The sequence below is a fragment of the Sprattus sprattus genome, assembly GCF_963457725.1.
Source record: "Sprattus sprattus genome assembly, chromosome: 3".
NCBI classification, from domain to species: Eukaryota; Metazoa; Chordata; class Actinopteri; order Clupeiformes; family Clupeidae; genus Sprattus; species Sprattus sprattus.
The window spans coordinates 29,201,338-29,219,807 of NC_137922.1; the positions used below are offsets into that span (position 1 = coordinate 29,201,338).

The 18,470-nt window shown below is 39.7% G+C and overlaps 1 protein-coding gene across 1 annotated transcript in view; it reads right to left on the reverse strand.

The window, feature by feature from the left end:
* Nucleotides 1–1,159: 1,159 nt before the first annotated feature.
* acadsb (acyl-CoA dehydrogenase short/branched chain) overlaps nt 1,160–18,470 on the reverse strand; it is a 50,682-nt gene continuing 33,371 nt past the window's right edge. Inside the window, exons 6-12 of the mRNA XM_080835207.1 lie at nt 16,191–16,361; nt 15,753–15,878; nt 9,843–9,935; nt 9,312–9,401; nt 4,797–4,934; nt 1,781–1,880; nt 1,160–1,496 (exon numbers count right to left, since the gene is read on the reverse strand). Coding sequence (XP_080691333.1) covers nt 1,420–1,496; nt 1,781–1,880; nt 4,797–4,934; nt 9,312–9,401; nt 9,843–9,935; nt 15,753–15,878; nt 16,191–16,361 — 795 coding nt within the window. The 3' untranslated portion in view covers nt 1,160–1,419. The remainder of the gene's footprint in view (nt 1,497–1,780; nt 1,881–4,796; nt 4,935–9,311; nt 9,402–9,842; nt 9,936–15,752; nt 15,879–16,190; nt 16,362–18,470) is intronic.

Sequence of the window (18,470 nt, forward strand, 5' to 3'; positions counted from 1 at the left end):
CCCTGTGAGTAGTAGCATGCTAACCCTAACCCATCATTAGACAGTGTGCTCAGACACCTCGCAAATCCTATGATACGTATTTCTCAGTTACAGTAAAGGGGTTTTTACATTGTACAGTGTCTATTTCTCGGTAACTTTTAAAAAATCTAACCAAAAAAAAGTCAAACAACCAACTTGTAGGTACAAATACGACCATCTACGGAGTTTGGCAGCCATGTTTTTTTTTTGAGTTTGCCGCTCTGTAGACGTGAGCATATACGGGATATGATTGGCTAGTGCCTGTGCTGTCAGTTATGCATGAAAGGCAATATGATTGGCTGACGCATGCATTGCCTGTTGAAAAGTTAAACCTTCTTCAACTCTTGTCGCGAGCAAAGCATGAAACGCAACGCACGCGAACCAAACAGAGCCACAATTCAGTTCGGCAAAGGATGATGTCACCCCATGCAAAGTGAATGGGGATGCGTTAACCCTGACGCATCAACGCCTTCAAACGCAACAATGTGAGTCGGGCGTTAACTCACTGACTCTTCCAGGTGCCTGGTCTAACACACCTGTGGCTAATTGGACCTAATCTCTTCCCTGTGCCTGGTCACACACCTGGGACTAATTGGACCTCGTCAGTGCCTGAGTTAAACCGTGCTCTGAAGAGCATTCAGTGTTGAATTATCTCTTCGCCTGCCTGGACAACTCTCTTGCCTCGTCTTCGTGTTTCGTGCATTCCTCCTGCTTGTCTGTTTGCCTGGATTCCTTTGGCTTTTGGATTTAACCCTTTGTGGGTTTTTTTGGACTGTGCATCTTGCCCTGGCCTGGCCAGTGAGTTTTTATGTTCTGTCTTATGCTGCTGCCATGCCTCATTGAGGTCCCCATGTTTTGTATCTTCTGTGCTTTGCTGTTTTTTCTGTTGGATCTCCTGCCTCTGTTTTGTGAAAGACATTCATACTGCTAAAAGGTTTATTAAAATAATCCTTTGAAGAGACTTTGTTGCCTTTGTCGGCTTTTGGTTCCAAACCTGTTTTAATCGGCCTCATCTGCCGTGACAACATGTTGCTAGAGAATTGGGGAGGATTTGAAAATCATAAATGTAGAATAGAATACTTCAAAATAAGATTTGTTCTTGCATGTTGCATGAACCAGGTCACTCAAGTATGATAATATATCAGTTTTATTCATTTTTATTTCAGGCCACAAAACTGAGACCACCAAACATAATAAGGCTACGTACAGTATTAAGTAAAGTGCAAATATGATATACAAAACTTACAACACTACTAGCTACATAACTGAAACAAAAACAAAACAAAACACATTCACCTATCCCAGTAATTAATATTATAATAGCATCAATCAACAGAAGACACTGTAGCAACAACACAATAAATCCCCAAACTCTGTTTTGAAGGTATATGCATAGTCGTCTCACTGGTCATATTCTTGATCAATAAACTTGGCTATGGTAGAGAGCTGGATGTTAGTTGTTCCCTCATAGATCGTACCTGCATGATCAAGGAAACATGAACACGTTTTAAAATGTCATAACAGTGTCATCCTGCAGACATACCAACCTCATTAATTGAATATGAATATGTTAACACACTCTAATTAAACTATAGCAAAAGCTGCTCAATCACTGAGGAGGTTGTGAAGATGATGCTAATAGAAAATGTAGAACAGGGATTGGGACAGGGTATATACACCCTTCCAAAGTAGATAAGGTCAAGCTGGATAACAGCATTTGAATGTAGTTTAAACATAAACATCATCTGATAACACAACTTACCTATCTTACAGTCTCTGTAGAACTTCTCCACAGGGTAGTCTTTAGTGAAGCCTACCCCTCCCATCCATTCAATGCTTTTGGATGTAGTCAGAGTTGCAACCTGTGATGTAGACATCAAATAGTCTGAGTAATAATGTCAAGATTCTATTACAAACATTAGTTTACATTTAGTTAGATTGATCTGGTATTATAACACATCTATCAATCCACGATTCAATGACTGTTCAAGTTCAAGTTTATTATCATATACTCATAAACAGCATTTATGAGTAATGGAATTACTTTTTGCTCAATGTCCATTTAATTTAGAGAATAAAATAAACTAGAATGCGTTTTGTGAACGAACTGCGAGAGTGTGCTTGCTCTGTTGCGGCCATGACAGAGAGAACAAGTGCCTTGGAATTGGGGCAGGTGTCAGCCGTGCACGCGCCTACCACACACACTCTCCCTGCTGGATGAGCATGCATGAGTGAGTATGCATGAGTGAGTAAACATGAGTGAGTATGCATGAGTGAGTAAACATGAGTGAGTATGCATGAGTGAGTAAACATGAGTGAGTATGCATGAGTGAGTATGCACGGGTGAGTATGCATGATTGAGTATGCATGAGTGAGTATGCACGAGTGAGTAACAGGAGTGAGTATGCATGAGTGAGTATGCATGAGTGAGTGTGCATGAGTGAGAATGTACGAGTGAGTAAACATGAGTGAGTATGCATGAGTGAGTATGCATGAGTGAGTATGCACGAGTGAGTATGCATGAGTGAGTATGCACGAGTGAGTAAACATGAGTGAGTATGCATGAGTGAGTAAACATGAGTGAGTATGCATGAGTGAGTATGCACGAGTGAGCAAACATGAGTGAGTATGCATGAGTGAGTTTGCATGAGTGAGTATGCATGAGTGAGTAAACATGAGTGAGTATGCATGAGTGAGTAAGCATGAGTGAGTATGCATGAGTGAGTATGCATGAGTGAGTAAACATGAGTGAGTATGCACGAGTGAGTAAACATGAGTGAGTATGCACGAGTGAGTAAACATGAGTGAATATGCATGAGTGAGTAAACATGAGTGAGTATGCATGAGTGAGTTGAGCCCTGGTATGGAAGGTGTCTCTTAATATTAGTATGCATGAGTGAGTATGCATGAGTGAGTAAACATGAGTGAGTATGCACGAGTGAGTATGCACGAGTGAGTAAACATGAGTGAGTATGCATGAGTGAGTATGCATGAGTGAGTATGCACGAGTGAGTAAACATGAGTGAGTATGCATGAGTGAGTATGCATGCGTGAGTATGCACGAGTGAGTAAACATGAGTGAGTATGCATGAGTGAGTTTGCACGAGTGAGTAAACATGAGTGAGTAAACATGAGTATGCATGAGTGAGTATGCACGAGTGAGTAAACATGAGTGAGTATGCATGAGTGTGTGTGCATGAGCATGTGTGTGCATGAGCATGAGTGAGTATGCATGAGTGAGTATGCATGAGTGAGTAAACATGAGTGAGTATGCATGAGTGAGTAAACATGAGTGAGTACACATGAGTGAGTATGCACGAGTGAGTATGCACGAGTGAGTAAACATGAGTGAGTATGCATGAGTGAGTTGAGCCCTGGTATGGAAGGTGTCTCTTAATATTCCTAGTTATACAGTTGAATGGAGAGGGACAGAGAGAGAAGAGGAGCCTTGGGACCTTGGCGCAGGTGTCAGTGAAGCACAGGTGCAAGCCAGTTTTAATGACCCCATTATGATGTCATAATGCCACAGAGTGCTGCCATGCAAGTCTATGGGGAAAAAAGGTGATGAAAAAGAGGAATAGGGAGTACCGCCACGAAAAGATATAGCAGGTTGCACCGGATCGGGCCGCCTTCTCTATCTCAATCGGGCGAGGCCAGATGCGATGCAAGAAAAACGGGGAGAATAAATAAATACAACTTATGAAGAACAATACTGTGCTTCCCTACGGGCAAGCACACTAATTCAATAAGGGAGAATGGAGAAAAAGGAGAGAGAAAAAACATTTAATTGTAATGCAAAAAAGATATCTCAAGGACAGTTCAGCATCCTGATGGCATGTGGGTAAAAACTATCCCTGTATCTGCTGGTATGGGTCCTCATGCTCTTGTATAGCCTTCCAGAAGGCAGGAGGGAGAAAAGACTGTGGCAGGGATGACTAGGGTCAGAGATGATCCGCTTGGCCGATCTCCTGCAGCGCTGGCTGTAAAGGTCCTGAATGGATGGTAATGCAGTCCTTGTAATACGCTGTGCAGATTTGACCACTCTTTGTAGTGTCTTCCTGTCCTGGGCAGTGCTGTTGCCAAACCATGTTGTGATGCCACCACTCAATATGCTCTCAATGGTGCAGCGGCAAAAATTGGTAAGTATAGTGCAGTAAATACCAAATTGTCATTGTTGCCACCTCTGCTCTGAAGGCAGACTGTTAACCAAGGTGATCATTTCATCATATTGTATTTTTGTTGTATTTGACAGGGTGCTGTTCGCCCTGTCGGGGCTTATTTTCTATACATTATCCCTTACATCAACTCATTGGTTCGGTGGTTCAGAGTAAACGTGAGCATTCCTCACTTTCAGTCTTTCACAAGGACACAGAAATTATATATGAAGTACACTATTACACATATTGTACCATAATGTATAATACTGTAGTTCAGCAAAAATACATCTGAGCAATCTCATGACAGTAGCTCAAGGGTTTGCTTTACAGAACAAAAAGTCATCCACCAAGACAGTCAGTGACCTGTAAGGTCATCTACCAAGACAGTCAGTGACCTGTAATGTCACAATTCCATGGTGGAGAGGAATTGCACAAACATTCCATAGTGATATTCCTTTTACAAATAAAAAGATACAGATACTGGAAGAAGACTTATTATATTGGGATCTAAACATCTTATATTGGGATCTAAACATCTCCAGAGAATAGGTATTGACAATCTGAAACTGAATTCATGTTGCATAGTGCAGCTGTTTTATTATAATAAAATCCAAGGCTGACCTCAGCTGTGAAGTACTTAGCCATACAGGCTTCTTTGATGAATGGCCTCCCGGCCTCCTTCAGACGGGCAGCATTATATGTTAGCAGCCTGGCAGCTTCCAGCTGGGTGGCCACGTGAGCAATCTGATGTTGCATGCTCTGAAAATCAAACAGAGAGTGTTACCTAGGGTGACCAGATTTGAGTTGGTGAAAAAGAGGACACTTCAGCTATGCTATTATCAAGGGCCCTAGTGCGCGCTATTTACTAGTTAAGAGGCGCGCGCACACACACACAATTAGGCGTATATATATATATATATATATATATATATATATATATATATATATATATATACATATATATATATATATATAAAAAAGTTAAACTTTCCTATGTTGTAATTATGTATAATCCATTGTGTCATCTCTCCTTTTGCTAAAGATAAAGCAACAACAAACTCTAATAGCTGGCCTCCCTCTCATTAATATTAATGTCTTAATATTAATGTATCTACCAATACATAGGCCTATTACCAGAAATGTGTTGGATTAGTCGAATTAGTTACTAAGGCTATTGTATTGGGAAAGTAGACATGTGAAAAAGAAAGCTATCAACAATAGCACTCTGACACACTAACGTAAACAAACGGTCAAAGTGCTGAAAGGTTCTTTAAAAACACTTATGAAAGGCACGATTTGTTGCGGCGGCACAGCAGCTTTACCAACATCTGAAAAACACATATACAATGAAACAGGTGCTCGGCGGCGACCTATCATTCAGGGCATGTTTTGGAGCAGATTGCCTAGCAGTCCGTAGTCTCCCAATTTGCCAAGATGCAGGTTGTGAATATCATTCCCTAAAATCCACCTTCGGTAAGGTGTGCAGTGCACTGCTCTGCTATTGTTTCTGACATATGTGACAGTGGTAACAGCCGAGTGATCTTTTTCCAAATTGAAACTCAATAAGACCTACCTACCTGGCCGCATGGAGCAGGAGAGGCTGGCTATCCTTTCCATTGAAAAAGCATATCATGCATTACCACCTTTATGTTTGAAAGGTGCTTGCCTGTGTACTTTGCCTCTAGGTCTTGACGTTTAGATTTTGCATCATTAGATCGTCTAGTCACATGATCAAATAGAGACTTGACATTGGACATCAAAATGTTACCCACAAATCATTGCATATCTGTATATGACAACAATACCAATGAAAATAAGAAATTATTCATTTAATTGAATCGTTTTTTTTAAATAGTTTCCATAGTTTATGTAGGATAAGCATATAATTGTGTTATAGATTGCTACTGACTATTTCCTTTCTACAAAATAATGGCCACCATGACCGAGATAGGTTGGCCATTCCGAGGGTATATATAGCATATGGTAAGCAACCCTTAATGAGCTATCACCAGTCATTGGCCGCTGGTGTGTTTCCTCAACTCCTCAACTATCTGTCGCCTCGGTAATTACAATATACAGACTCAATCGACGAGGTAAAATCCCGGACAATTTAGGAATCCCTGCCGGACGCTTTTTATAGGTCTCAAAAAGAGGACATGTCCGGGAAAAAGAGGACGTCTGGTCACCCTAGTGTTACCTATCCTCAAAAATGGGAGTAGGCAGATTAGTCAAGAGTATATCAGATTAGTAATGAGAAAATGTAAAGTCAAGTGACACACTGTGCATAAGCATAAGTGGTATAGAAGCATCAGATAATTAACAAAATGTGTATGTAGGTATTGTTAATATAACATTGTCAGCCTACTTGAAAACACATCTGGTGATCAGTTGAACAAGATATTTGTATTTATAATGGTGGTCTAAATGTGAACTAAACCCAAAAACGCTAAGTACTGGTAACTGTACTACGTGATTGTTTTATTTTGCAAAATATTCCAATGTGATTCTGGGTTTTCCTTAAAGATCTCTGTCTTGTATTTCTCATCTTCTCATTGTTTACTTCCACAGGGTAACTGATTGCTTGGCAAGTGAGGCTACGCCCACTTTTTTACTTTAAAAATGTATCGATTTCTTCAACGGACTCTCACTAAGTAGCTAGCGGAGCCTGACTGTGTCAGCGAGATCACACTGACTGGAGTAAACTTCTTATGGTAACAGTGTTATAAACAAGCCTTTAAATCAATGTAGGAAGAAATCATGAGCAGGGATTATCCTTCCTTTTGTCAGGCCCTTGATGTGTACATTTGGTAGTCCTTCGCCCTTTTCCCCAGTTTTGGTCCATTTCTTGTTCAGTGTTGTTTGTAGCTAGATAGCTATACTTGGCAGTGTTGGGTTTAGTAGCTGGATCTAGCTAGATTTGTTTTTGTCCTTGTCCTTTTCTTTGCTTCTGTTGGATGAAATGTTTTCTGAATGTATTCTTCCAGGTATTTTCAGATTTGATTTAGGTGATTTTTTTGCTGATATACATATCTAATATTGGACTGATTTTGGTATTTTTTTTTATCGCTAGTAAAAAATCTTGACCCAAAAAGATGGATAAAATATGGCCCAGGCAAATAGAGTTTTTCTTGCCATGTCTCTGCTTTAGGACCACCCACAGTATTTCCAAATTATAGATAAATTTGGTAATCTATCTATAAATCCAGAAATCTCTGTGTGTCTGTCTGTCTGTCTGTCAGTCAGTCTGTCTAGGGCGTATTTCCCTGATGTTAGTTACGTTAGTTATGAGATTTCGCATATAGCTTACGCATGTCATGAACCTGTGCATCCTTGATTTTGAAGATTTCTGAATTCATAGTTCGCGACATATTTGTATTTTATCGTTTGCCGTAGGCACTATGGGTAGTGAGGCACTATGGGTAGTGTAGTAATTCAGAGAAAGAGGGGCGGACCCGCGCAACGTGAATGATGTCATAGTCATAGAACAGTCGTCGTCATAGATGTTACCCCAGCTGATGCGTATGGGCCTGGCATGTAACCAACTCTCATTACCATGTTAACTGTCTAAGGTCTATATCCCTCGTACGGGATATTTTTATTTTTTTGTCAAAAAAAATGTAAAGCTCCGCGAGTTTTCGTCTTAGAGACATAAAAAGAGCAACCACGGAAACATTGAACCCTTTTCTTTTATAATATATACAGTTCAAAATTTTAAAATAAATAAGCACTTTGTCAGGGGAGTAGAACTGATGTGTTGCACTTTCTAGTATCTGAGTGGGGTTTCTGCTGCTAAGGACCCACCCATTAGCAAATGACAGCTATTCATATGATAAGGAGATGGTGATTCAGTGATCTCCATTGGGTCATGATGTGGCAAGATTCACTCCGGGGGGTTTGGGCCACAAAGACATTCTAGGGCCATTAGGATATGGCCTTTGTCTTTGCGAGAGGTGTCACAGGTTTGTTCACACCAACTCATCAATATGCATTTGTAGGGGCACAGATTTAGGAATGGTACAGGACACTCTGAAATTATAAATATGTGGTAGTGAAACAAGACATACTTTCTGAATGCTAAACTAACATGTGTTTAGCCAACACCTATGTTTACAAGGCTCAGAAATAAAAAGTCTTGTGAATAAATCTTTACAATGTGTTTATGTACAAAGTCTGAGCACCTCTGAAACAAGGATTTTCCAAGGGTATGTTTACATTTGATTTAAATTCAACTTTTTTTTACTACATTCCTTTTACTTACATGATATTATTGCTGAGGTCGTCTAGAATAGAATCATATATTCCATTTGTGCATCAATGTTTTAAGTTAAGCAAAATGTACAAAAACATCAAGGCATGTCAGACAACTTAGAAAAGTCTAAAAGGCCTTGGACCTTAGAGTGTTAAGTAGTAAATTGCAGTATATTGTAGTTTGATGTATTTGTATAAGAGTTAGCTTTCTATTCAACGTTGCTGGTTAGCTGGTTAGCCTAGACCAGTGACCATGCGTTCATGCATCTACTGATGCATAATTCCTACGGGCACGGCACTAGTGAGAATAATTTAGAATAACACATCAACAGTAATTGAAGAACAATTGCATAATTTAACCACTAGGGGTGCATTGAGCAGTAATTAACCAAAACACAGTTTTGCTCAATGCACCACTAGTGGTTAAATTATGCACTGCACTGTGGGTGGTCCTAAAGCAGAGACATGGCAACTTGTCAGGTCAACCTAATTGATGTGGCAGCCATACTGGATTGTATCTATTTTTAAACTTGGATTATCCACACCTAACAAACATGGGTGACGCCAGACAGACTATGTTTTAATCATCCAACACCGTCTTCACCCACCCATTGAGGTTCAAGCATCCACAGCCCAGAATTCTCTCCAGCTTAGCCTCCTTCCATTTGCACTCAGTATTTGTTCAGTAACATACGGTGATGTATGAACCCACTACATCCGTGAATTTCCCATGAAGGAATGGGAATGGCAATAGCGTCACCAGGTTGTTTGCATCTGCCAATGTTATGCTTCCATTTGTATGGCTATGGTCATGCTCATAAACTTCAAGATACCAAGGCATGCCCAGCTTGCTGACCAGAAGAAATGTAAGAAATGAAGGACATTTACCTGGAAGTCAAAGATGCGCTTCTGGAATTGTATCCTTTGTCTGGTGTAGGGCACAGCCTGATCAAAGCAGCCTTGAGCCAATCCCAGCATCTGAAACCGAAATCAACTTTTGTAAGTGGCACAATGACCTCTGATGAAATTCAGCCTCATTAATTATTCCTACTGTTACACAAGGGAAGAATTATGTTTCATTTTGGTTTGACACCAGCATATAAATAAAGATTTGTTAGCATCAATTTAAACTACAGGTGTTTTTTAGAGCTACTAAAAATGTATAACAGGTAGGTAGATAGCTAGTAGTTACCTAAACTTTTACTATCGCTTAGAGGGATACCAGTACAGACACAAATACACAAGGGCAAATATTTACAAACACATTATATCTTGTGTAATACTGCACTCTAGTGGATAAAAGTTACATAGTTTTGCTAGAGCATTATACATGAATAAGGAAAAATAAATAACTGAGTGATTGTGAAACACTGACAGCTCAAAGAGCAGCCTGTATTGGAAGAAAATGCATTACTCTACCTGAGCAGCAATGCCAATCCTCCCTTCATTAAGCATTCCAATGGCATACTTATAACCATGGCCAACGTGTCCCAGAATGTTCTTCTCAGGAACCTACACACACAGAACATATCAACCAATACAGGTGTATTACTAGATTTACAAATATAGTGATTGGCAATGAGTAGTGGAGACCACATCACGAATAACCTGTAATAAGTTTTTCTCCTTTGTTAAGTTTTTGTGAGAGGAGACCTTGAGGTAATTAGACCAAAGAAGTGGGGAAAGGCGAAAAAGCACAGCAGCTTTTTTTGTATGGTTGACGTGGTAATGTGTAATGGAATTTTGTACCACAGTAGGATTTTGATCAGGGCTTTGATTGAGCCATTCGAGAATGTTCAATTATTTGACAAAACGAGAAAATATGCTTCTACTATGAGGGGAGAACAGGCAAAACACTTTTTTGACTGGTCTCTCTTCTCACTCGGTTTAGCCTACACAAAGATGACAGACCTAAAAGCTGTGAAAAGTTCTAACAGCTCTTCTCAACTACAATATGAAGACCTTAGCAACCATCCTGATTACAATAGCCCCAACCTAGTAACCACCTAATCCACCCACCAGGGTGGAAAATAAGACCCTCGATCTTCTCTATGCAAATGTAAAGGACGCATACACCGCTACAGCCCTCCCACCACTTGGCAGATCAGATCACAACCTGGGCCCTGTTCGGCGTACAACTGAAGCTAAGATAATTAATTTAGCTCGCAACTGGAGATTAACTAGCTCGCTAAATGAGAACAGGCCAAGCCGGTCTGGCGACGGGCGCTAATTTATTTTAACCTCAAGTTAATTTATCTCGTCAGCTAAATTGCGCGTGCACGTCTTGCTTCAAAAGGCAAGAAAGGTCGATCCCCAAAACCATGATTTTTTTGAAAGGTACAATGGTCTAAACTCAAAGAAAAAGACTCATTTTTTTCTCCGCTAAGGCGGGATATGACCATAAACGCGTTATGAAGAATTCAAGACCATAATCATGTCAAAATTCATCACTGTCGCGACTGCAACAGCATTAAAGAAACTGTCCATAGGCTGTATAAGTAGTGATATCTTTTCTTGGCCGAACATACAACTTTGGTGCAGCGGGCAGAGCGTAGGGCTTGCATGCAGTTAATCGCCGGTTCGATTCCCCTTCACCTTCGTTGGAATTCTAGTTTTAAATCGCTTTGAATAAAACCGTCTGCTAAATGACTAAATGAAAATGTATTAATAAGAAATTCAATAAATTGAAGCAATGCAAATAAATTGTGTTTCTTTCTTTCTTCTTATCATTCAACCACCTTACCATCCACATCCACCATCCACCACTGCACAAAAACTAGACACGTTTGCAAAACTAAACGTTTGCAATGATGTAAGTTAAAGTAGGTTAAACAACTTTAGCCAAATCTCCGTAATGGTGATGGGTTATGTGCTCAAATTTCCTGGGATCAAAGAAAACGTTAGTATTCATGTGCAAACTAAAAATCACGTCTCAGGCTGAGCATGAAAGTTATTTCTGGTTTATCAACTGTACCAATGAATGTCATATAATTATGAGTGCTTTTTTCTCCGCATCGCCGACATTACAAAAATAGAAGACATTCAATGTTCGACGGTAAATGACTCGAGAAGGTCTTTTAAATTAATTATTCCTTGTCGGGTGGATCGGTAGCACTCATACAAGAACTCATCATGATGGAAAAATGGATCTTCTTGGCGATCGCAAAGAACTCTTCCTACGCTAATCAAACTATTAACCTTGTCAATGGGATCCCTCCTTTTGGCGTGGGTGTGGCAAGTTTAGCCAGCTAAACTTTGCTTAGCCTGTCCTGGAGCAGGCTAGGGCTAAGCGATTAATTACCATGGAAATTGAGCAAAAGTTGCTTCGCCGAATCCGCTAAAACGGTGTTGTCTTTTTTTAGCCTGGAGTTTAGCTCGCTAAACCGCTTAGCGAGTGTCGCCGAATAGTACCCTGGTCCTACTCCAGCCCTCCTATAAACCCTGTGTTGTGAGGCAGCCTGTCACCATCCGTACATTCAGGAAGTGGACACCAGAGGCCAAAGAAGCTCTGCGGGCCTGCTATGAATGCACAGACTGGGATGTACTGCAAGACACAGAGGGAAATACGGGAGTCATGGAAGTTGACAGGAGGGTTGAATGCTACACTGGCTACATGACATTCTGCAGGGACATGATTGTACCAGCGAGGACTGTGCGCTGTTTTCCAAACAATAAACCCTGGATCACTTGTGACATTATTTGTATTGTTAATGTATTATTTGTATTAATATTATTATCTTTTATTATTATTTTCCTCCCTCTTTTTCCTCTCATTCTCTCTTTTTCTTTTTCTTTATTTTCTCAATTTTGTCCCTCTGGGAGGTGTGAGGTGTAATTTATGTAAATTATGTAACCAATTGTTAAAAGAAAATAATTGAGTTTGAAATAGATCAGTGCCCTAGCAGCAAAAAAGGAGCAACTGACCTTACCAAAAGCATGCATACAAGCAGGTAGAATTAGGTATGAATGGAAGTATGTTTGTTAGGGGTGTATGTATGCTATGGGGTGTGAGTAAGAGTGTGTTTGGCCTGTCTGTCCACCTGTCCTTTACATGTAGAATAAGTGGTGGGAGTGAGTATGGGGTGTGTGTGTGTTTAGTTCCCCATTAAAGTTATCACACCAGCCTAGAGCTTGGCTAAGATTTACCTGCATGTCCATCATGCAAAATGTTGGATAGCAGTCAGATTAAAATTAACCCTAATAAATTCACTGTTACAACGTGGAATGTGAATGGGGTTAAAGCAAGGGAGTCAAGCAACAAAAAGTCCTTCAACACCTAAAGAAATTGTCTTCGGATATAGTTTTTTTGCAAGAGCTGCATCTCAAACTCCTGAAAAAACAGTGGGTGGGAGAGGCATTCGAATCAACCAATACATCTAAAAGTAGAGGAGTAGGTATTCTAATAAATACATTCTTACCATTTCATTTACTCTCAGAACACTCTGACCCAGAGGGTAGATATTTAATAGTCTCGTGTGAAATCCACGGAGATAAATATACACTAATAAATATCTACTCTCCCCCGTCAGCTAACATGAAGTATCTTAAATATTCAATCAATAATCAATAGCATATCAGCAGGAAAAAATATTTTTGCCGGAGATTTAAATCAAGTCTTTAATGAACATGATAGTTCTAACTTGAAGAGGAAGCCTAATGTTCCCAAGGAACTTCTTGAATTCCTTGCATTAAATGATTTAACTGATGTGTGGCGACAAATGCATTTAAGACACAAAGATTATACACATTATTCTCATGCACAAAACAGCTATAGCTGCTTAGATTACATCTTCGTATCCAAAGAAGGAGAAGGAGATGTAATAACTTCTAAGATACATGACATAGTTATATCAGATCACGCAGCAGTTACTTGCATTATGTGTCCCCCATCAAATAAGTTACTGCATAGAATCTGGAGGATGAATAGAAAATATCTGAAAGATGAAGAGTTTATTCAATACGTAATAGAAAACATTAATGAATTCATAACAATAAATGTTACTGAGAGTAAGGAAAAGCCACCTGTTCATATTATATGGGATGCTTTTAAAGCATATATTAGGGGGATTATTATCTCCTTTTCGTCTAGAAAGAACACAGAATTAAATAAAAAAGTTAAACAATTAGAGACCGATATCAGTCGAGCAGAACACCAGCATAAGAAATCTTGTCTAAAGTACGATATGGAACACTTGCAAAGATTGAAGCTAGAATATGACCAGCTGCTGCTAGAAAAAGCTAATAACGTAAGGTATAACATGAATAAATTAAGCTATACATCATCAAATAAGACCGGGAAGCAGTTGTCCGCATTGGTAAAAAAGATGTCTTAAAGAGAGACTATTATTCTAAAACAGGGGTTCTCAAAGTTTTGATAGGTGAGGGCCAATTCAGGAACCCAACATTGAAGTGAGGGCCGCCAGGGGGGTGGAAGAAAACAGAAGAAAAAAAATCCTATTTGTTGCCATAAACACATTTTAACGACAAAACCTTGAGAATAATTGCAATGCACACAATACCAAACAGTCCTAGGTGCAGTCCATTTTGTGAATAACTTAAAGAGCAATCTCATTGTGCCTTGCCCAGCATAGGCCTTATTAAGGGGCAATACCAGCTACCAAAGCACCAAACACATTTAAATTAAATAACAGGCTAACTCTGGCAAAACATTGAGAATAATTGCAGTGCACACAAAATCCCCAACAGTCCTATGTGCCTATATTCCTTGTTCCTTTGATAACCTTCTGGGAGTTAGGTCAAGTGTGAGCAGCTAACGACTGATCGCGACAAATGGCTAAAACGTTAACGTTTATTTTCCCATGACGGGGCGCTCGTTTGAAGTTTAAAATCATTGGTGTACCCGCTCTGTCAGTCACGGCTCTCAGCCCGCCTTCTCTTTTCTGATTGGCTTGGACTCAAAAACAGCCGGCGATGAAAAGTCTGACGTAGTCAGGCTAGTGAAACACCACTAAACGGAAATTCATCCTTTGAAAGCAATGTACAGTTTTAATAGTTTTACAGATCTTACAGATAATATCAGATGTTATTGCGGGCCGCCAGAAATGTTTCCGCGGGCCGCCATTTGCCCCCGGGCCGCACTTTGAGAACCCATGTTCTAAAAGGATCCAGTGAACAATTATGTGGTAAGGGATAACAAACGTATTAATCAAAATGTTGCTTCTTTCTATGCAAAACTATATTCTACAGAAATTAAAGGTCAAACAGAAGAACAAAATAATTTCTTAAAATCAGTAAACAGTAAAAAGCTATCGGGGCAAAACAAAGCTCTTCTGGCCAAAGATATTTCCCTGTTGGAAATCAAAAAGGCAATTGACAGCTTCCCAAAAGGCAAGGCTCCAGGGATGGGTGGGCTACCAACTGAGTTTTATTCAACATTCTGGCCCAAAATAAATATTCTCTTCATGGAAGTCATAAAATACTTTACTACAAATTAAACCCTGCCACCCTCAATGTACAATACCATTATCAATGTTATTCCTAAGCCAGGTAAATAGTTAGGGGTGGGAATCTCTTGGCACCTCATGATTCGATTCGATTCCGATTCAGAGGTCAACGATTCGATTTTAAATCGGAAGGAAACAATTATACATGCCTTTTGGGAATGTGAGAAGGTCCGCAAGGGATGGTTAGAGATTCAAAAATGGATGACCACTACTTGTAGAATCAAACTTGAATTTACAGCCACGAGATGCATATTCCAAAATACAGACACACTTAAATATCCCATTGGATGGATGGTCATATTTGCCTCTTTGGTGTATAAAAAGTTAATTCTGAAGGATTGTAAGGGTTCCGAGGCCCCATCATTACAGCAATGGAAGGGTCTAATGAAATACTATTTAAGTATAGAAAGATCAATGTTCGAAGACCGGAACCTAAGGCAACAATTCAATAAGGTGTTCTAGGACTTATATGAAGCCTTGTAAAGCCAAGCAATAGGGAATGGGTGTGGTGGCTGAGAGCTGGGAACCAAGTGTGTGTGTGTGTGTGTGTGTGTGTGTGTGTGTTGAGAGGGGGGGAGGGTTTGTCTGTGTGTGTGAGTGGTGGGAGGGTGTCTGGGGGCGGGTGAGTGTCTGTGTTGCACGTATGAATGTGTGAATATGAGTGTTGTTAAAATCATAGGGAGGTGTATAAACTGTAAAACATTACAAAGTACGCTGATACCTGTATTGCCTCTTGTATGCAATAATACAAATAATTATATAAAAAAATATTATGCACTTTACAGCCTACATCCTTAATTTTTCCTCCCAAAAGTAACATTAAACAATGCTGCTAACCAAGCGTATGTATACATTGCAGACCTACCTTGACATTATCAAAGTTTAGTGGGCATGTGGAGGAGGCACGTAGACCAAGCTTGTTCTCCTTCTTGCCGATGTGAAGCCCCTCTGTGTCCCGGTCCACTATGAAACAAGTAATGCCCTTATAACCCTGTAGATCACAGAAAGGTTTGATGGGTACATAAAACCAATTCTCTGGCATATCTGGTCTGATAAGTTATGACTTGTGTAACTTAGAACTGTGATCATGACAGGTCATACTTACATGATCAAAGCACACTCAAAGCACAATTTAGTTTATTATCCATTTTTAACTCTGCTGCTCAAAACCAAGCAATTATTTTACGTGAAGGTTTCTGGCAGATGCTTGGAAAGACTAGATGAAGTGTTATCATTTATTGCTCCTGTATCCTCTTAGATGGATAATTCAATTTCTACTTTCAGAAAAGATAAACACACTTACAACAGAGGGATCTACATTGGCCATCACCAGAAACACCCCAGCGTGCTCTGCATTACTGATCCACATCTTTGAGCCATTAATAATGTAATAGTCTTTGTGCTTTTCTGCACGGGTCTTGAGGGAGAAAGCATCACTTCCAGATTCTGCTTCTGATAAACAGAAGCTACCCACCTGCAGGTTAGAAGGCTGGATTTGTTAACAGTATTTATATTGTTTTGTCTGTTCTGAAGTTTAATATGTGAAACATGAAAAAGCGTGCTTAAACAAAGCTCCAATTTCATCTTCTCATACACAAACAGTATCTGCTGGAAACTTGGATGACAGAATTTACACAAACACCAAATACTTGAATAGTAAAAGGAATAACTGACAGAAAAAAAGCATCACAATCATACAGTACATGAAAAGTGATTCCAACGGGACAAGAATGCTGTCAGTAACACAGACAGTTCAATTTACAGGAAGTTTAAAGAACCATTTGAGTCACGATTTATTAACAAGGACAACATTCTCCAATTGTCCTTGCTCGGAATTCCATCGTCCTTTTGAACTACTTTAAACTACAGATTCGCAAAGTAAGTTTGAGTCAGAGGTTGGCGTTGCACAAAGGAGCTGCCTTGGTCTTTTTATATTCTCACTACACATGCTGCCACTTAGGGACATCATTAGAGAACACATTGTTTGTTTCCATAGTTATGCAGATGACACGCAACTGTACATCTCTGCTGAACCAAATTATGCTACAGCTATAAACTCCATTGCTACCTGTCTTTTGGCAAAAAAATGAATGGTTGAGCAATCATAAAGTTAAACAAGGACAAAACTGAGATCCTACTAGTCGGCCATAAAACAAAAAGAGAAACGCTGTTTAATAATCTGGGGAAATTAACTCTCTGGATTAAATCTGAGGTTACAAGTCTTGGTGTTATTTTAGATTCAGATCTAAGCTTCAAGTCCCACATTAACAAGGTGACGAAAAGATAATATTTCCACCTGACAAACATAGCTAAAGTACTACCATTTATAAATCATAAAGATGCTGAAAAGCTGATTCATGCCATTATTTCAAGACGGCTGGATTATTGTAATGCAATTCTAACTGGCCTCCCGAAAATAACAACTGAGAGACTTCAGCTCATTCAAAACTCTGCAGCTCGGCTATTAACCAGAACCAAGACGAGAGAGCACATAAGACTAGTTTAAGCTGCTCGGCATTGCCTTCCAGTAACATTTAGAATATATTTGAAGGTCCTTCCTCTCATATACAAAGCCTTTAATGCTGGTTTATTGGAGGTTCCCAGCAACAGCTATAAGAAAATCGGGGACTAAGTCTTTTGAAGCCAGCTCGCTTAACATTTTTAAAAGAAAACTAAAACATATCTATTCACCTTAACCTTTAACTAGCTACGACTTCACACTATGTATACCGTATTTTTCGGACTATAAGGCGCACTTAAAAGCCTTTAATTTTATCAAAAAACGACAGTGCGCCTTATAACCCGGAGCACCTTATATATGGATTAATTCTGGTTGCGCTCTGTCAAAATGTTTTAGTACGACTTTGGTAAACTACAAAGCCGCGCTGTTTGAAGCATTACGGCTTCCGTATTTTATATAAAACCTCGAACAGTACATTGCTTCCAACCACTGCTGGTCTATTTGCTGGTGACTCGGTGTTGGAAGTGCCTTCTCTACAGCTAGCTTGAAATGACAAGGGGCGCGGGGGTCATTTTACCTCTGGGTCTCCCAAATGGAACTTGTTAGGTTTGAATTTTCCTCTGCTAAAGTAATAAACTAAGCCTACATGGTCATAGGCAAACTCATTATTCTCATTTTTGTCATTGTGAGTACCGTCTTACTTTCACCACTGATGTTATGCTAGGCTTAGGCATGTTATCTCTGGTTAAAACTAGCTAACGCTAGCTATTCGCTAGCTAGCTAGACAGCTATCGTTATGCTGTTAATTATTGGACTGCGTGTGTTTTTGCCAAATGTTCACGTTGTCATTTTAATCCATTAACCACTAAAATGAGCACATCGATTGTTAAACCATTATTAAACTTAGCATTTTGATTGTTTAACAGCATTGCCGATGTTTGACACTGTCAGACAACTGACCTAGCAGGTAGGCTAGGACACTGCCCTGTCAGCATAGTCATTTGCTTTGGAGTGATGCTGGTAGCGATGCTCTCTATCCATTAAATATGGAATGCATTTCACGTGTAGAACCTATTTAGAATGGCTGACCTTACATAAAACGGCAGTGAAAGACAAGCCAAG